This window comes from Raphanus sativus, chromosome 6 (genome assembly GCF_000801105.2).
Source record: "Raphanus sativus cultivar WK10039 chromosome 6, ASM80110v3, whole genome shotgun sequence".
Lineage (NCBI taxonomy): Eukaryota > Viridiplantae > Streptophyta > Magnoliopsida > Brassicales > Brassicaceae > Raphanus > Raphanus sativus.
Window position 1 is genome coordinate 17947610 of NC_079516.1, and position 21764 is coordinate 17969373.

General features: G+C 30.3%; 1 protein-coding gene and 1 pseudogene across 1 annotated transcript; both read right to left on the minus strand.

Moving 5' to 3' along the window:
• Positions 1-7889: 7889 nt before the first annotated feature.
• Positions 7890-8618, minus strand: LOC108810947 (uncharacterized; annotated as a pseudogene).
• Positions 8619-11497: 2879 nt separating this feature from the next.
• On the minus strand, positions 11498-13196 carry LOC108808955 (uncharacterized). The gene has a single exon (XM_018581067.2). The coding sequence runs from the start codon at positions 12983-12985 to the stop codon at positions 11795-11797; it is 1191 nt and encodes a 396-aa protein (XP_018436569.1). The 5' UTR covers positions 12986-13196; the 3' UTR covers positions 11498-11794.
• Between the last annotated feature and the right edge of the window lie 8568 nt (positions 13197-21764).

Genomic DNA, 21764 nt, shown 5'->3' on the forward strand with positions numbered 1-21764 from the left:
TACATGTTTTGAGATTTTCACACTTTTTAATAAAACATATTAAAATTTACTTATTAGTGCATAGTTTTTTGTTATTTTATATTTCCTATATTTCTAAACCAATAAAATTTCAAGAAATGCAATTAATGTTTTTGAGATTCACAATTATTCATAATTAGTTAACAAAATTACATTGAAAATATGAAAAATATATCTTTTTGAAACAAAAAAAATTCCTAAAACATACATCTTTAAAAAACAGAGGGAGTATTGTATAATAACTTCAGACGTGGAAACTGAAAAGAATGGTAACAAGTTCCTATAAATATTTTTTTGGTTCTTCATTTTCGTTTATTATCTTCAATATTAAATCTAGTTTTTTTCAACTATTAAATCTTGGGTTAATTTGCTCAATAATCATAAGAGCCCTGACAATTAATAATATAGTCATACATAAAAAGCTGTATCAATTTGACATAGAGATGGACCACGTTCTCCTTTCTGGCGCGTGGGATTTAATTAATATAACGATTGATATCGTACTATACTATCTTTCTCAAATATATAGTACAGAACAATTAATTTATACCAACAATCATTATAAAGAAGATGAAGAAAATAAGAAAACTGAAAAAGATGAAGGGTTTGTAGAGGGGGAAATTTCATAACTACACTTTGTGTGATACCACAATTCAACAATACCACCAATAGATGGACATTTTCACAAATACACTTTTATTAATGTGTAAAAGACAAAACTGACCCTACCTTATCTTCTCCTCCATTAAATTTTTCTTCTCTCGTTTCTGTCATCGTCGACGTCTTTCCAGCATCGTGTCGTCTTCATCCAATCTCGCCGTCGACGTCGTCAAATCCGTCGAGATCCACAGTCGTCAAGATCCATCGTCATCTCCGTCGAGATCCATCGTCGTCTCCGTCGCGATTCGTTGTCGTCTCCGTCGAGATCCGTCGTCGTCTTCGTCGAGATCCATCATCACTCTCTCACACAACCAGCGACAAGAGATTACAAGAATCACGATTAAAACCTCAAAGATGTTGGCTCCTCACCACGATTCACACATGTATGTTTCTATTTTGTATTTTTTTGTTTGATTCAAGTAATTTTTTGAATTTGTTCTTTCTGATATAAAAAATCGTTTAGAACATGTCGATCTAAGAGAAATAGTTTCAATAGTAAACATTGAGTTTTCAAAAAATTATAAACCTTTATAAATCTGGGTTCAAGTGATTTTATGATTTTCGTTTTTCTGTTATCCGAAACAAAAAAATAAAGTTGATTTAATTTAGACTTGTCATTTGAATAATTATGGTTAGAAGAAAGATTTTCGAATAGTGAACATTGCATTTTAAAGAATTATATCCTCTTATAAATCTGGGTTTTAGGATCGATAGTACAACTCAATGCTTTACAAGGTTTATAAAGAAGTTTGTAAACAAGAGTTGCTCATATGTCTATAAAAACATATAAATGTGTAAATTTGAGAAGTCTTGTCTTTTATTATCCTATATTCTTTGTAAAACTGTTATCAAAATACATGAATATTACGTTTGGATAAGGTATCTTTAGACCATGATTAAAAGTTAACATCATATTTTTATTTCGTCTTGCAGTTAGATAGCAATGAATTCTGCACATCTATGAGATTGCCTCTGAGGATTTATGAAGCTGGAATAGAACCACTGGACAATCCAAAAGTGATTACCCAATCGATGTCTTGGTCAATAATGTGAAGCTTTTTATAGAAGATTATAAATGTGATTTTATAAGAGTTTATAAATTTATATATTAGAGATTTGTAGAGATTTATAAAATGCTGACTATTCTTTTTTACATCTTGTGTTTAATACAATGTTTGGATTTCCTAATGAATACAAACATTTGGTGACCCCAACACATCTGATCTTGATGACATGGATTTTGACAGTTCAACAATGATATAAAACGAAAAAAACTAATGGGAACAAGGATTTGTGAATTTACTTTTTTGTAACATATATAAGAAAATAATACATGAAAGAAGAGCAAAGGAAATATGAAGAACAAATAAGATATTAGAAATCATTTGTAAAAGTTTATGAAACAGTTTGTAAAGTTTATAATCTATTTATAAGGGTTTATAAATTATTTTTAAAAGTAAAATCCATTTATAAAGGTTTATAAAACATTTAATAAATTATAAAAGGAATGAAAATTGTTTAGAGGGTTTTCTTGAGCTGTTCAAAACATATGAACATGTGAACTTGAGAATTCTTGTGAAGAATGCTAGGCAAAATGAGTATACGGAACTCAAAAGTGATTTATAAACGTTTATAAACTGATTTATAATGGCTTACAAGTTAATTTTTCTAAAGTACCTCAAAAATACAATCAACACAAAAAGGCACATCCTTCAACAATGGATATATTGCCTCAACCCCTTATAAAGAGATTATATAACTACTCAGATATACAAGTTTCATGAAGAGATTATATAACTTATAACCCCTTATAAACTTTTATAAAACTTAGATATACTAGTTTCATGAAGAGATTATATAACTTATAACCCCTTATAAACCTTTATAAAACTCAGATATACAAGTTTCATGAAGAGATTATATAACTTATAACCCCTTATAAACCTTTATAAAACTCAGATATACAAGTTTCATGAGGAGATTATATAACTTATAACCCCTTATAAACCTTTATAAAACTCAGATATACTAGTTTATAAAGTATTATGTAGCTTATAACCCCTTATAAATCTTTATAAAACTCAGATTTACTAGTTTCATGAAGAGATTATATAACTTATAACCCCTTATAAACCTTTATAAAACTCAGATATACTTGTTTATAAAGTATTATATAAACTCAGAGATGAAAATGCTGATAAATAATAACTTATAAATATTTATAGCTGGCCCATGTATCTCATATATCAGATAAATGAAAAGGCTGATATATAATAACTTGGAATTTCTGAAGCGGTGGAGTCTTGCTTGCTGTCTGCATGTGCCTCATAATCTGCCACGTATCATCATCTCTTTACAAAGCTTTATAAGGGTATGCAAAATTATTTATAAGAGTATATAAAACAATAATAAAAGCATATAAAACAAGTTATAAAATATATAAACCATTTATAAATATTTATAAAAACGTTATGAAAGTTTATAAATAATTTAGAAGGGGTATATATACTATTAATAGGGGTTTATAAAAACTTTATGAAAGCTTATATTCATTTTATAAGGGGTATTTTAAGAGTTGTATCTGTTTATAAATCAACTAAAAGAGTCTATAACCATTTAGAAAGCCTTATAAAACAATTTATAATGGTTTGTATAATAATTTATTAATAATTTATAAAAATAATTTATAAAGTTTATACACCATTATAAAGGATTATTAAACAATTTATAAGGGTATGTAAAATTTCTGAAGCGGTGGAGCATTACTTGCTGTCCGCATGTGCCTCAGAATCTGCCACATATCATCATCTCTTTACAAAACATGCACGTGTTCTTTAGTTTTATAAGAATATTTAAAGTTATTTATAAGGATTTATAAAATCATTTATAAAGATTTGTAGAATATCAAAAGGTGATTATTTTATGAAGTCTTATAACGTTTTATAGAGGCTTATAAATCATTTTTAAGAAATAATTGTAAAAACCTTGTCACTGAAATTATGTCTTCCTTTCTTGAGTTTATATTTGAATCGCTATGTTTTTGGTATTTTACTCAAGACCTTGTGTTGTTGTTCTTTCATTCCTCTTAAAATCATTTGATCAAACAGTTGGTGTGCAACAAAGCCAGCAACTTCAAGTGACTTTTGAATCAACTCTTCCACATCTAAAATGAATGTAGGCTCTACTTTTGGAGAAATACAAACACCAAGTTTTTGAGAAATACTTGAGTCAGTGAATAGAACATGTAAGCTACCACTTCTAAGAAACACAAAATCCACTTCATGGCTTGAGTCCAAAAGATAATTTGGTACCTCATTTATAAAGTTTCATCAGAAAAAAAACTTCTTTTCTTTTCCTAGAAACACATCGTACATCGATTCTGGAAAATCAAGCTAAAATTAATGAAATAGAACAAAAATCACCATCTATTATCTTGTCACCTTCGTTGACGTCGTGAGAGAGCTTGGTCAGTTCGTCAGATCTCGTCAAGTTTTTCAGGTTAGTCAGAAGGCTCGCTAGAGAAGTCGTCAGAGAAATCGTGAGCGTCGTCTAATCTCGGCAGAAATCGTCAAGGTCGTCAGATCTCGTCGGGAACTTGTCATCATCGTCAAATCTCGCCGTAGCTTCGTCGGATCTCGCCGTAGCTTCGTCGGATCTCGCCGTAGCTTCCTTAGATCTCGCTGTACATCTCTTCAGCGTCGCCGGATCTCGCCGGAAAACTCGTCACCGCCGAAGAATTCGTCAACGTTGATGTGAATCTGAGATGATGAGATCTCGTGAGATGTAGGAGAAGAAGAGAGTAGTTTTGTGTTTTATTAATTAGGGGTATAAATGTATTTTGCCTATCAAAATTTTAATGGTAAAGTTGGTTAGTGTACACTTGAAAAGTGGTATCATGAAAGTGGTATTTTTGGCAATTTCCCTTTGTAGAGAGTATGCTTAACCCTAAACTAAATTATATACCCAAACCATATACCCTAAACCCAAACATTTAACCCAAACCATATACACTAAACCCAAACCCTAAACCCAAACCATATACCCAAACCATATACTATAAACCCTAAACTCAAACCATATACCATAAACCCAAACCATATATTATAAACCCAAACCCTAAACCCAAACCATATACCCTAAACCCAAACCACATACTCTAAACCCTAAACCCAAACCATATACACTAAACCCAACCCATATATCCTAAACCCAAACCCTAAACCCAAACCATATACCCAAACCATATACCCTAAACCCAAATCCTAATCCTAAACTCTAAACCCTGAACCCAAACTCTTATCCATTACGTGACTATGCTATACATGTTATATGTTATGGTATGGAATACTCGACACACCCACAAACTTTGTATATATGAATTTCTCTAAAATTTTCTTAGAGAAAAATGATGAGTGGCGACAGTGTTGTAAGAACAAAACAGTGTAACTGATCAAGTAGTGAGTAACAAGAATCAGGAAGCAGAGAATGAGATACAAATTGCAAAATAAGAGAAAAAGAAATGTATTGTACTATACTGTAATTTAAAATAGTATATAACATATGACGCATGATATAGAATAGGGATTATGAAGAAAATTAGAGAAGTTTACACGATAGAAAGAGAGAAAAAAACGGATGGAGGGGAGAAAGAGGGAAGATGTCAAATAGATAGAAGAAAATGGGATGCCGAATAGATAAAAAATGACGGAGATGTCGGATAGAGGGAGGGAGGGAGAGAGAAAGTGGTGAGGGATAGAGTAGAGGAGAAAGAGAAAGTGGTTGTGACTATGGTAGAGGAGGGAGAGAGAGAGAAAGGGGGGAAACGAGGGATGGAGTAGACAAAGGAACATGGGAAAAAATGGTGGTGGCTATGGTGGTAAAGGAGAGAGGGAGGAAGAGAGGGAGGCAGAGAGGAAATAGACAAAGAAACATGGAGAGAAGGAGAAAATGGCGGAGCTATGGTGGTAGAGAAGGGAGAGAGAGCTATAGTGAAAGAGAGGGAAGAATGCGGAGGAAGAAACAGATTGTACTATCCTATGTTTCTAAATGAAATGGAATACAACAATATTATGTCTTATTTTAAAAATAAAATCTGACTATACTATATATGTGTGTAAAATAGTATAGATTTACAATCGTGATTATAAAATATTATATAAAATTTACAAAATATATGTTTGTTTTGAAATTTTCAAAACATACTATATGTAAAAAAAATATATGTTTTTATAATGTTAACTACAAAGTTTAATAATTGTTTTAATAGAAATTAAAAGCAATTAAAATTAGAAAGGGAAAACATGATTGTGAGAAAAGTAAAAAATGAAAAAAAAAATCAGAAAACTACATGTCAAGGACAATATGGCAATTATTATACAAATATCATAGTCTCTCCTTTGTTATGTGTATATACTTCATTTAATTTCTACAATGGTTATGCTTCCAAATTTCCCTTAAATCTTTATCATTCTTTTTTTTTCCTTTGCTTTTCTAAGAACACTGATTTACCTTCAAATGTCAATACGTTCACATGTGTCCACAGTCCAGTACACTGCATTTAGACCACATAAAGAGAAATAAACAGCAAGATTTTGGAATTTTTAACTTCAGACAAAGACATAAAGAGAATGATCCAGTGAGGTTCGGTGAGATAGTTGTTTATGCTTTGTCATATTTGTCTTTAACGTTTGAAAAGCACTTCTATCAGTAAACTATATCTTTTTCTAAACAAAACTTTGTTTTGTCAAAGATTTGACTTATAATTATTTTAGTTGTATTTTATGTTTACGCAAGCAAATTAATAAAACATTAATTTTGTATATTTTTTATATAAAATACCATTACCTATACATCTAACAATATTTCAACTAATAAAAAATAAATTGGAAAATATTTATCATAAATTTTGCATTAAAATTTTAAAACGACTTATTTTAGAACGAAAATTTTACTAATACAAAGACAATTAAGCTAAGACCGAAGGAACAAATGTCTAGGAAAAACTGATTTATATTATTTAACTGTTTTGATCATTAGAGCATCCTTAATGGTATAAGTGGAAGGAAATAGCTTAGGTGTAAAAGATTAATAAAATAATTTAAGAAATAAAGTTTAATAATAATTAGTAGTAGGATTAGTGGGGGAACCTAACCAAAATGCTTCTTATGTAGAACTCAAAATATATATCTTTCATCACTTATTCAATTTTTTCCTTTTATTATAATGCTCTAAGATGCATTGAAATATGCTGATAAAGATGCTCTTATAAGTCATCGTGCAGACACTACACCATTGCAAGTGGCTCAACTAATCGAAATGCACTTGAACATTTTTTTGGTCATCAAATGTTTCTTCTTTTAGTAAACACAGTTGCTCCGGCATCTGTACAGTTTAATTAATTTTCATTCTCATCCTGTGTAGTAAATTAAAATTTAGTTTTATCAACTTTTTATTCTTCAAGATTGGTTTAAATTAATTTTTTCAATCATTGATATTATTTTTTAATATTTTAAGAAAACTTTAATTAAGCGGATTAACGGTGAGACTATTAAGTCGGAAATTGGTTAGGAAGTACATCACACAACCACATCTATCTTATTTTATAATTATGGTTTTATTTATTTATTTATTTATTATTGTTATAATTATGCTACAATATTTTCTATGATTTCATAGTGTGATGTTTTATCACCCATATTGTTTTAAACTCGACTTTGTTAATGTCTTATTTTGAGGTGTTTGTAGAAAGTATATAATAACCTGCTAAAAATATGTAGTAATATCTCTATCATATAGATATTAGATAAAGTTTTTATTCTTTATTGCTTGATTATCATCTTAGAATTAAAATACATTAATCATTGGGAAAAAATGCAAATCAAACACGAATAAAGCAAAAATACTTTAAAAACACGATTGAGAAAAATATATGTTTTTGAAATTTGTATATTGATCATATGAATGAGTAACAACCCCTTATATATTATTAATAATATATAAAAATCTGATGTTTCTACTTTTTTAAAAAACATCCATAATATGAAATTTTGTTGGTGCAACTATCTAAGTCAGTTACGGAATTCTCTTCAAAAGAAAAGTCACCTACGGAATCTACAACTAAAATATCCACCAATCACACTTTCAGCACCATAATAAAATTCATTAAGATATCCACCAATCACAAAGCATATCATTTGTTAACTATGATCAGAACACGGCTGAAACAATACGGATCTCTGAAGTATGGAACAAGCAAAACCCCAAACCCTAGTGGATACAAGGGATATTTTTTTCCACTAATTTCAATATGTTAAGTTGTTAATGTAAAATCCAAGGAGTGAAAATTTTCTTGGATTATCTCATAACGACTTACAAATCTTAGGTCAAAGTTGTCACTAACACAACTTAACATTGACAAATTTTGAACCCCCTCTTTTCGCCAGAAGCTTCCAAACAAAAACTCACAATTCTTTGAAAACTCCTCTAAAGCCTCTTCAACTTCTTCAATACATCCAAATCCCTCCATCTCTATACCCAGTCTCTTTTCTCCATCCCCAATTAACCCCGGTGTTTTCTCGACATTCACAATCGAGCCCCATTCTTTTTTTGCTTCTATTTATTCCCCATTTTGCATAACATTTTCTCGTGTTCTTGATCAGTTTTTGAGGCAGTCCAAGCAAGATGAAGATCGCGATTTGGAGAACAAGACAATTGCAACAACATGATAAAACGACGCAGTCAGCTGCAAATGTGTTAAGATCTTCCATTAAATCTTGAATGAGAGAGTCAATTAAGAAATATAAAGGCAATAAAAGATATTAAAGAACAAACTAAATCCTAACATGTTGAAGTATTTTGGGATACAGTATTTGGTTTGAAGGACGTCCTTTGTTCTTTGTTTCCATATGGACGTCCTTTGTTCTTTGCTTCTATAAGGAAGACAATTAGGAAAGGAAAAAATATAATAAATGAACATATTAAAGTATTTGTTTTAGATAATATAATGTGTGAACAGAATTTATGGAATTACGATAATCTTGCCTAGTTTTTCTTGGACAACACTCTACATTAATGTAGCCATTCGATCAATATATTCTTTTTGGTAGGGTATGGACGAAGAAAATGGTTTTTGATCAAATTATGAAAACATTTCAAATTTTCTAGCTAATAAGTATCATGTTACGTACACCGTACACATTAAACTCGACCAGTTCTTGAATCTGTAATGGTCATGTGATTACAAATCTTTCTAGAAAATAGCGATTAGAGATATTTCTGGAAAATGGCGATCGCAGTGTACATATTGAAGTAAAATATAAAATAAGTTCATGTGAACTAAAAAAATTTCATATGAACTAAAAGATATAACGTAATTCATAGCTCTTTTGTGAAAAGCTGTCCATTATGTACACGCTAATTAAGTACCTTTCTTTTTTAAATACCAAAGCAAATGTTGTGAATCCGAGCATCAAGATAGGATGGTACATTGATACGTTTTGGCAAATAGATGCCATTGACTGTTTATAACTGGATCATGCCTAAGTCACCACCAGATAAAACTATTGTTTGGCCATGATTAAAAACTATTTATAACAAATAAAACATGGTTAAATAGAAACATAATTAATCATCGGTAATACTTTCACGAAAGTTGGCAACAAACAAACATAACTAAACCTAACTTTATTATGCATCGAATTTAATATCAACAAGTTTTTCTTTCATATCTACCCAATATAAAAATAACTTGAAAAACGTTTTTCGTTATATTGGATATGTAACATACGTGTTCAAATTTACCTAACTTAACTTTAACCATGTTTTCCATCTTAGAAACGTTTCTTTTGCTAATAGTTATGCTTCCACAACAGATTCTTATCTGTTTTGTTAATCTCAACAATCTCATCAAAATTCACTAAAGTAGTATATGATGATCAGAAGCGATATGTCAAAGTTCTTTACTATTTTCCCTTTTATTATTAATTTTTTCTTGCATTAAATTGGATATATATAAAAATCCCATTCAACTTGGATAAAGTTTATTTCTATGTGTTGATAAAAAAAAGTTTATTTCTATATTTACATATACATGTTCAAAGTTCTTAAAAAAATCAATCAATTCTAACATAAAATGGCATATGTATTAATCTTCAAGAATGACTAATCACTGAGAGAAAACAATAATAACAATAAATTATGTTGATGCCTAATAATGTTATATATTGGTCCAAAAATTTTGAGGGCCGACCATGTCCGTGAAACTACAGACCGACCGTGTCTGACTTACTGTCCATAGATCTTGGTTTTAGTGATTAAGAAATAAAGCAAGTTCATGCCAGAACTAAAGAAATATAGCGAAAATATTCCAGCCTAGACCCATGTTAAGCCGAATAAAGTCTGCACAGCCCTGTGATGGTGATGATGAATCCAAATACTGGTTCAGTATATAAACGTTCTGAAATTTCAAGGGCCAAACAAAATTCACGAAGATAAGATTGAACTCAAGGCCCGCAAAAGCTTATCATCACACAATAATAATCTACAATATATGAGATCAGAACCGTGCCTATGGCTTTAGTAAAAAGGCAAATGCCCCAGGCCCCCACTTTACATACTAAATTTGGGGCCCCAATTTTATATGCAACTAGTTTTAAAACATTTGTCTTATAATTTTCTCATGGCAAATAGTTTCCTACAAATTTAATTATGTTAGTCTTTTTCTCTTTGGCTTGTTATAAGATTTTATATTTTATCATTTACAATTTACTTTAGCATTGTTGAAATCTTTTGTAACTTTATATCTAAAATTTATATTTTTAACTAACATAGCTATGAATTTTTGGGTCACAATACAATAAATACACATAAGCAATCTTAATAAATATTTTTTGTATCTAATCCTTGTTATTTATTTTTTCCTAAACTGTATTGACTTCACATTTAAATCATATTTTATACATAAAATAAATTTTAAAATTTTCCATTATGCTGAAAGTATACTTTATAAAAATTTATTTATATAATAACTTTTTAAATCTTTTATAGAAGCTCCAGTTTTGAAAGTACCTTAAGCCCCACAAAATGTAGGCACGGCACTGTATGAGATATAAATATAGAAATTACTCCCCAAAAGAGATGGATGCTCTAACTCTCAATGCATGTAAACAGTGATTAGGAAAAATGTAGTTCATGATTCAATCCACAACACACATGTTTGGGAGTCGAACCCTTTATATCCATTGGGAGTTAGAGTATCTATATCTTTATTAGTGAGTAATTGCTAAATTTTATCTCTTGTGGGTTATTTATTATTGTGTGATGATAAACTTTTGAGGGCCTTGAAGCTCCATTTCATTTTTCATGAATTTTGTTCGGCCTTTGAAATTTCGGAATGTTTATACTGAACCCGTCTTTGGATTCATCATCACATCGCTAGGGCTGTGCAGATTGTATTGGGCTTAACATGGACTTAGGCTGGAAATTTCGCTATATTGCTCTAGTTTGGACCACAATACAAGGCATCAGCATAGAAAAATGTTGTTCATTCGTAAGTACGAATCTATTAAGTAAAATCATTGCTAGAACTAGAAGATGTGAAAACATGAAAACCTGTTTAAAGTAGTAAAGAAACGGAATTATGTTTTTAAAAACATAATCATTAGATTCACATACGAGGTGAGGACAAGGTGCTGAATATGAGCTCACGTCTGAATATTTCTATAGCTTATACATAAGTAAAAAGAATAGTAGATTTCTAGTAGATAAAGCTTCCGTCACGCAAGCAAAGCAAGGTATCAATCACAGTTCACAAAAGTCACTACGGCTAATCAACCTTCGCATATATATCGAATCAAAATGATAAACAAAAATACAAAATACAAGAACTCTTAAGGTTACCTGATTACAAAAGGAGAATTTGGTTAAAACCGGTTAAGTTGTGTACACTCATAATAATCTCATCTCTATCATTTCAAAATGTGACGTCGATAAATTAAACTAGTATTCAACAAAACAAAATGATAAATCATTAGAGAAAAAAAACAAAAGCATTCTGACTAAGATTGACATCGGATCGCACAAACAGTTCAACTGTTTCCTTCCATCTCCATCGTCATCATCATGAATCTCTTTGTTGATGAAGGAGATGATGGTGTCCGAATATCCATTTCCATCCTTTGAAGCTCGTCCTCCGACTCTTACTCACCTCTCGATCCTTCTTCGTTAACCGGCAAGACCCTCCTCCTCCGTGCTCCAAAACGCCGTCGTTTACCACCACTTCCCCTCCTCCTCCTCCGGAATCGAACTTGAGATCTATAAAACCTGGCTCTTCCCCTCCGGTAAAGTAACTCTCTTTCATCGAAAAAACCCTTCTCGTGAAACTCATCGCCGACGAATCACTCTTCCTCGGCGCCGCCGCCTCGTAATTGCTCCTCCGCGGATTACTATTTATACTCTGTTTATACTCTGTTTCGCTGAAGTTACTCTTCCTCGGATACTCTGTTTCACTGAAGTTACTCTTCCTCGCCTCGAAACAGCTCCTCCGCGGCGGCTCCGATTCACTGAAATTACTCCTCCGATGCTCCGTCGTCTCGCTGAAGTTACTCTTCCTCCCTTCGAAGTTGCTCTTCTCGCTGAAATTGCTTTTCCTCCCTTCAAAGTTACTCCTCCGATGCTCTGTATCGAGAACCCCTAACCCGCCGTTGACGCTCGAGCTTCTCGCGGCGGAGAACGAGCTCCTCGCGCCGGAGTAAGACGACACGTCCTCCTCCGACCCGATGAAGTACCCGTTTCCTCCTCGGAAGCTACAGAGCGATCTCGATCTCGAAACACTCTGTTTCAAAACCCAAGAATCGCTGTCGTTGTCGTTGTTCTTCTCATCGAAAGCTCTGTCCTTTCTCGGATTAATCTTCCTGAAGAACCTCCCGAGTCTCGAGAATCTATGATGCTTTGTCTTGTTAATCTCAACGCAGCTGCTACTACTCCTCTTGAACACCGCAACTTCCTCTGTTCTCGTCGCCTTCCTCTGTTTCGCCTTCTCTGTATCGATGAGAGAAGAGATCCGGAGGACGTCCCCGGCGTCCACGGCGGCGTTTGAGGTTCGGTTAGGAGAGATGTCTGAGCAAGAGCAAGAAGAGAGTCTCTGTTCGCCGCAATCTGAGCATACGAGGTTAACTAAACGGTCGTTGAGACAGTACGGGCAGACTCCGACAGCGGAAACAGAGGGATGTTTCCGACAAGAGAGCTCCGAAGGTGTGCTGTAGTAGAAAGAAACGTCGTCCATTGCTGTTCTCTTTCCTCTGTCTTTCATTTAGGGGCAATATATAGAAACAGAACATAAAGCAAAAGACAAAAGGTGAAGATCCAGAGAGAAGTTAAGACGACGACGATCGGATCTTTTTTAGATTAGGGTTTCTTTAAACTTTTTCTTTTTCTTTTTCTCGGATTTTGATGGGAGACTGATCAGAGGATTTGAAAGTGTAGGAACGGTTAGCTATAGGCTTGTTTGCTTTAGCTTTACGTTTTCTATTTTTTTTATTTTTCTTCCTCTTTTTAAATGTCCCACCAATTTTCTTTTTCAAATTCACTTTCATTCTTAAACTAAATGTTTTTTTTTTGCTAAAGAAAAAATAATTCTTTATATTAGTATTTTTATCTCAATTATTTCCATGATTATTGATATTATATCCTCAAATTTGGGCAAAGTTTACGGATTGTCTATTTTATTTTACTGTAAAAATATAATAAACATAAGTTCCAAAAAAATATATAACAAACACTATTTTAATCACTCTCTGTGATGTGGCAAAAGCTGCTATATAATATGAACAAGTAAAAAATTATTTATATACAAAAGAGATTTCTAAACGAAATATATAACATGATACAAAAGTATTTTGAAATTCTAAAGAGTTTTTTGATTAAGCACCAAAAAAATATTCTTAAATGTAACTTTTTGTTATTTTTAGAATCAGCGGATCTACTTATATCTATCTGCACCATTTTGATTATTTAGTTAGCATTAGGGAAATTACATAGAGGAGAAACGAATAATTAATCGTTAAAGTTAGAAAATAAAGGAAAAAGAGAAAGGGTATGATCAAGAAAGCACCTTAGGGTTGTTTTTTTACTTTCATTCTTGGGAAAATTGCCAAATATAACTCACAACTTGATTTCAAATGCAAAAATATACCCAAACTTGAATCAAATACAGAAGTAACTTAAAAGACTATTGAAATTACAACCAACCCCTTATGATAAAAAAAAAACAGTTTTTTTTTTACGTTTTTAACCCCAATAAGTCTTCTGGCCAGACGACTTTCAAGTAAGTCGTCCAGACGACTTACTTGAAAGTCGTCCAGTATAGTTAATCTTAAAAATAATTTATAAATTTTTTAAAAAATATTTTGATAAGTGAAAAATTGAAATCATGTAATTAAGATATGTTAAAAGTGTTATAAATTAAAATATAACAAAAGGGAATTGTTTTCAACATAGATGAGTGAAAGTAGTGAGTCATGATATTCTTTGGTTTAGGTTTTGCCAACATATGTTGTAGTATTGTATGTGTTCTTAGGGTTAGATTTTGGAAAGCATAAAAGTATTTTTGAAAAATATGAAATTTACCCAAATGTGTTTATTTATGTGTATAGTAAACACTAAGCAAGTTTAATTTGATTTTATAACTTATTTAGTTAGTTAGTCAAATATCTGACACAATTCTGTCAAATACAAAACTAACCCGTTTATCCCAGACGACTTACCAGTAAGTCGTCTGGAGTTTTGTTTTTTTAACGAACAAAACTGGACGACTTACAAGTAAGTCATCCAGTTTGACCAGAAGACTTACCCTTAAGTCTTCTACAGCCAGAAGACTTACGGGTAAGTCTTCTACAGCCAGAAGACTTACACCTGTAAGTCTTCTAGGCGAACAGATCTGGAAAAAAAAATCAATTTCATACCTTAAATTAGTGAGATGACTTCTTTAACACACATAAGTCTTTTCCAACCACATAGAACCTCAAACGAAAGTAACCCACCAAGAATCATAAGCTTGAATGGTTCTATCAACCATAAAAATTTTATAATCAAAAACTTGAGTTTTTTTGGATGAATATGGAGACAAAGTGAAAGAAATGTTGTTTTTAGTTCATAACAATTGGGAAAAAGAGAGTGTAAATCGATTTTTGAGATGCATTAAGAGCTTCAAATTGGTTGTTCATGGTGGTTAGGGTATTGATGACAATGGTAATCTTGTAAATACTTGAAGATGATGAGGTTGAGAGAGTAAAAATGTCACTTTCGAAAAAAAAAAGAAAAAAAAATTAATGACAGTTTCGTGAATAATGTGAACCTGTGGGGTGAAGATGACAAAAGAAAAATTCAAAAAAACATATGTTAATTTTGTATTTGACTTTGAGTTTTGAGTCAATTTTGCAAAAAACCCTTCATTCTTTTTTTTTTTTGAATTTGGTAGAGCCGAGGAAAATTTAAAATAACCAATTGACTTTTACGTTTATGCCATAGTATTAATTATCTTCTTCTTTTTGAGAAAGTGGTACTAATTATCTTACAAAGTTTTCATGTTCACAAAAACAAATTATTCTACCTGCTGTTCTTTTCTGTTAAAGGGTTTTATTCTACCTGTTTAAGTAGAATATGGATTTTCTCATAAAAAAAAGTAGAGTATGGAGTGATGATATTGCTTAAGTAGAATATGGAGTGATGATATTTCTTAAGTAGAATATCGAATGCATTGTGGCGGCAAGATATCAATAGCACTCGAACCCAAGAGAACATTTCTTAATTTTTTTAGAGAGACCATGTCTACACGAGTACACCAATAGACAAAACACTATTTGATTACTTGGAACTATTTGATTATGAGAGTATGACATTTCCATAAACAAGTCGGTTCCAGACATTTTGTATATGGCTGATTCTTTTTTTTTTTTTTTTTTGTAACTTAGGCTTTCAAAATATGTATGGCTGATTTTTAATACTAACATGCAGTCAGTGTCTTAAACGGCCCAAACATATTTACATACATACAGAAACATTATTGCACAAATAAATAGAAAAATCCAAACGATTATAAGAGGGAAATATATGACATGCCAAAAAGAAAAGTTGGGAGTGATGATAAATACAAGGGAATTAACAAAAACATGAGTACAAAAAGAATGCATACGTGGTGATGAATGAACTCATGTGTATGCAGTTTATACTACGAGAGCATCTCCAACGCAGTACCTTATTTTTGGGAAAAAAAGAAGCAAAACTTCAAAATAAAGATTTGAAAGTTAATTGTTCCAATTATAAATCATCAAATTTTTTACAAGTTTATTTATTTGTATTGTAGTCTTTGATATTAACAAAAATTACTAAATAATGATAAAATTTCACAAACAAATATAAAACATACATTTAATATATTATACAACAAAAATATTACAATATTATATAATCAAAGATGATATAAATTACATATAAAAAAAATAATACATATACACACAAAGTTTAGAAAATTGCATATAAAATATCAAATTACCTAAACATTATTTCCGTAATGCTACCATGTGTGCTCTGTCAATATGCATTCCAAAGTGATAAATGAACCTCCTTATTTTTAATCAACCATATTTCGATTATTTTGGATGCTCAGGGTCTAGTTAACCGAAGAATTATAGTATTTTATTTTGTGTGAATTTTATTAATGTAGTTTTCTATTGTGTGAAATTTATTTCAATGTTATGTAATATTAATCATATTTTATTTTATTTTGGTGTACTTGATTTATTCTAAATTAAGTTTAGTATATGTATTTGTTAAAAGAAATAACTATAAAAAACAAAAGAAAAATAAAAGATAATTTTGAAGTTTCGAATAGTAAAACTTTAAAATTTGAAGATTTGAAGTTAGATTAAAATGACAAAATATGAAGTTTTGAGATTTCACTATCTATAACCTCAAAATTTGAGGATTTAAGATTATATTGAAATGACAAAAATCTCAAAACTTGAAGATTTGAAGTTAGGTTGGAGATGTCATAGTAAGTCTGTATTAGTTATCTTGTCAACTTCTTACATCTTTGCATCTATAAACATATATATACTTTTTGGCACATATATATCATATATATAATTAAACAGATAAAATACATCATCATATATTATATTTGCAACTATATGTATGTTATTTTATTGGAATAGTAAGCATCCGATTAATTTTAGGGGCGAGCATGTCACGGCTAGTAGTTTCCTCTAAAATTAGAACAGAAAAAACGTTCACCCGATGTTCAAATGATTAACTAGCCCACACGCAGAATTTTAGATCAAAAGGTTTGAGTAATAGATATACGTATAATGATTAACTGTGTGCATGCTCTGTCCTTTTCAGTTTGACATTTAAATGTCTTCATTACCTAACATTTTGCTAACATTATCTACACTCTACACTTTCTTCTATGGATCCAAGAATAAGATCATTATTGATAACTTGGTAACTCTAACTAAATTATATTCTTTCTTTTTTTGATCAAAACTAAATTATATTCATAAACATATAAACAATATGGCTAAGTAAAACTCATTCTTGGGTTACACGGTAGAATAAAATAATAGAACAATATAAAATTTTCAAACCGAGGGGTTCCCTCGGAGCAGCTTTGATTCGTTTATGTTTTGATGTTTCAATTGGAGCTCGGGTTCATTAACCTTCCCTTGCTTTCATTTTTATTTGTGCATGGATTCATTTTAACATTATAAGACCAATACCAATGAGACTCCAAAATATTATATTGGTGTAGTCTCTTCTTCTGATGGAACTCCAAAACTATACCATTTCATCAAATTTACTGTTTTGTAATTAGTGTTACACTAAATTTGACATAACACTATTCATCACATAAATATAAAAATAATATGTTTTATTATTTTTCAGTTAGTTATAATCACACTAATATTATTATTTAGTTCAAAATTATGGTTAAAAATAAACAAATCATATTATTTTGTATATTTCATTTTTCACATTTTGTCATCTCTAAACAACAATTAAAATCTTATTTTATTTCTATTTTAATAATAATATAAACAAACAAATATAATCAATTACATCAAATTGTAACAAAATAAAACATTATTTATCTAATTTTAGTTTTTAGATGTGCAATCCTTTTTATTTCAACTGATATTTTACATAGAATAAATAAATTACTATATAAATTAATAAAATCATATTTTAAAATAAACAGTGAAAACGTTACAAAATTCTAACAACGAAATATAAAATATAAATGTGATAAAAATAGAACTAGTCAATTATAAATAATTAATTTATTAAACTATTAAATTAAAAATTAAAAATACATAAAATATTATATTCCATATGTAATTTAGCGTTGTTGTAGATTTCTGTATACTGGGCTCTTTCTTGTTATATTTCATACTCTGTGATAAAGTAACAATTTATAAAAAAATTCAGACTAAAACAAGGGGAATTTTCAAAAATACCACTTTCAAGGTACCATTATTCATCTTTACCACCACTAAAGACACATTTTCAATAATACCTTATTTATTAAAATGGTAAAGACTCTTATATCTTTGTTTTTATATGTTTTTCAAAATTCTAATCCCAAATTCTAATTTCTAAACCTCCAATTCTAAACCCTAAACCCAAAATCTTCAACTCTAAACCCTAAACCCTAAACTATATACCCTAAATTCAATATACTAAACCCTAAACCCTAAAGTCTAAACTATAAACCCTAAATCCTTAACTCTAAACCCTAAATCTTAAACTATAAACCCTAAACTATATACCTTAAACCCTAAAACATCAAATCTAAACCCTAAATCTTAAACCTTTAAATCTAGACCCTTCATTAAAAGTAGTGGTAAAAGTGGTTAGTGTAAACATGAAAAGTGGTACTATGAAAATGGTATTTTTGGCAATTTCTCCTAAAACAATATGTTTGACTTTCTTTAAAAGTTAATAATTACCAATCGTCGAGTGAAATCATAACATATAACCGGAGGCATGGTATGGCCTAAGAACATCATTTTTGTTTATAAAGCTATTTTGTGGTACATTCATCATAAAAGTGTCCTGTATTTATTCTAAAAACTCACGAATACCTAAACTCGAAACATAATTTTTTTTTGAGAATGTTGTGTCTCTATTGAGTTGAGTGGTCGATTCATAGCCTGCATCTGTGGACTATACAAAATATTTACTCCATTTCTATAAATGTTATTTACATTTAATATTATATTACAAACCCTAATACACAAAAATTATAGCTAGTAGTACAAGCTAAAATCCAATATTTTGTACTAACCAGTATTTCTCAACAATAAGAAAACCACTTGATGAAAAAAACACTTAAGATGAAATGACTACACCCTTAGGAAATATATGAAATATTATATGAACTAAGCTATATGACAATTCCAATTTGGCCAAATTTAGGCGAGAAAATAAATATAAATTTTTTTGATAGCTCTTTTAAAGAAGAGGTCTCAACGAGCCTCCTGAATTTCATTTCATCCATACAGGAGAATGCATCATTCTTATCGCAGAATGGAAACAAACCGGATTGGATTTTCAAAATATAGAAGAGAAATGGGTGGGTTAAAAAGTGAGATAATGCAAAGTCGGCACGCCCTAGGGAGCATGCTTGAACAATAGACATCATTTGGGACATGTCAATGTTCTAAGGTATGTTTTGTCTATTTTAAAATTATTCTTCATTTTTTCAAAAAAATAAGAAAACTATTTCTATTTTTGCTTCGTATCTGTGTGTTAAAATATAAAATGTGTTCATAATCATTGTGTTCATTGTTCCGTTGCTGATTAATTATATTGTTTGTGTTTCATGATTGGATCATTCATTCTAAAAGAGACAAGATCTTGCTTTTCTCATTTTGTTAATTTTAATTAATCTTTTCTACGCACTTTACCTTCTGCATCCCCATGTCGGTCCAGTGTGGTTAGTTCTAAACCAGCTGCCAAAACCATCTGTACCGACAAAGTTAGAGGTCCATATTATATATGATTTTTGTGGCATATTTTCATATGTTTTTATAAACATTTATTTATTGTTCATACAAAGTTAAGAGGTCCATACTCTATACCAACCTAACCATGTAATAACAAAATATATTTTCTATTTTATCATGGAAAAGCATATATATTGCCTCCCTTTCTTTTTGAACCAATATTTATTAACACAGAACTAAAATAATATATTAAAAACAAACAGCAATAAGATGGCAAGAAACTGTAATCACAAAAACGAAATTCATCACAAAAAAAATCATATAAAATCCTGTTTTTTTTAGAAACATTACAAAAAGGGTTCTACATGAATGAACTATTTTGAGCTAACAAGAAAAACAAACAAAATAAAGAGTTATTTTCACTGGAGGGCAGTTTCAAGTTTTTTATTACATAGTTAGGCAGTTTATGCTACAAACGTAGTTTTTTCTAACTATTTCTTTTTTTCTTTAATGAGCTAGTCAGTTTACAACTAATTCTTGGTTGACCAATTTAACATATGATTTCTGGCGACAATTAATCACATATTCTTCTATTAAATAAAATAAAGTGGACTCCATGTACCTTTTTTTTTCATTTCACTTCTTTATTCTTGTTTTTGTAAAGTGAATGTTGTTTTTCCAGAACTTTTTTTCCAGAAAATATATTTATAATCAGTATCTTTATTATTTAATCTATCTTTTGAGATCTGTGAAGCTATAATTCTGAAATATATATTAGATATCCAATATGTTGTAAAGTTGTGAACATTCGTTAGTCTACATGTGTACATTCGTTAGTGTACATGTATATATTAAAGATTTGTGAAGCTATAGTTCTGAAATATATAGTAGATGTCCAACATGTTGTAAAGTTGTGTACATCGTTAGTGTACATATGTACATTTAATAGTGTACATGTGTACATTAAAGATCTGTGAAGCTATAGTTCTGCAATATATATTAGATATCCAACATGTTGTAAAGTTGTGTACATTCGTTAGTGTACATGTGTACATTCGTTAGTGTACATGTGTACATATGTACATACGTAGTTATGTACATGTGTACAATTGTGGTTATGTATAATATTATATATTATTTATGTATACATATGTTCAAAATATGCTTATTGCACATTATAATTGTGGTTTTATATTATAAAGGTTTTACAAAATGCACAACCCATGTGTACACCTATTTTCATGTACATCATATTCAGTTTGACTTGATCTATTTTATATGTATTTTGGTTTTTTTTAGTAAGCAACCGTCAATCCACCTACTCGTGTACAACTTCTTCACATATATTGGTCCATTTTTGAAGTACACGTGTACATGTCACAAAGTGTACACAAAATAACCAACAGACTCCTTAATTACTCATTCCAGTACTTCTTCGTAATTACTCATTCCAATACTTCTTCATAATCCTTGTTTTTATTACTTTCATTTTATTATGATCCTTGTTTTTATTACTTTCATTTTTACCTCCAAAATTTCAAAGCTAATAAAATGTATTAGAAAATAAATTAAATGAACTAGAATCAAAGCTAAAAATCATTGATATGAATAACACACAAAATCATCTATACACTTATTGTTATGTAGTTTGGTATTTTTTTAGTAAGCAACCACCATGCTACTTTATATGTATAACTTATTCACATATATTGGTTCATTTTGAATGTACACGTATATATGTCAAAAAACATACACAAAATAACATGTGTACATTAAATAAGGTGTACATCAACATCGGAGATGCACCTTCACAGATCTCAAAAGATAGATCGAGTGATGGAGAAAACGATTTTATAAAAAAAAATTTGAGAAAAGAAATTTAAGAATCATATTTTAATTTTTTAAAAAATAGAGAATGAAAGAAGAAGAAGACAAATGAGAAAAAGATAGAAAGATAAGAGAAAGATGTGTGGTGGAGGTAAGTTCCTGTTAGTACATTTTCTTTATTTAGTCAAGAAGTCAATGGTTAGAGTTGTCATGTGACTATCTAGTTTAAGAAAAGAAACGAAGAAAAAGAAGAAGCTG

Excerpts from the sequence above, each read along its gene's own strand:
- LOC108808955 (XM_018581067.2), bottom strand. The coding sequence starts at position 12,985 with ATGAAAGACAGAGGAAAGAGAACAGCAATGGACGACGTTTCTTTCTAC.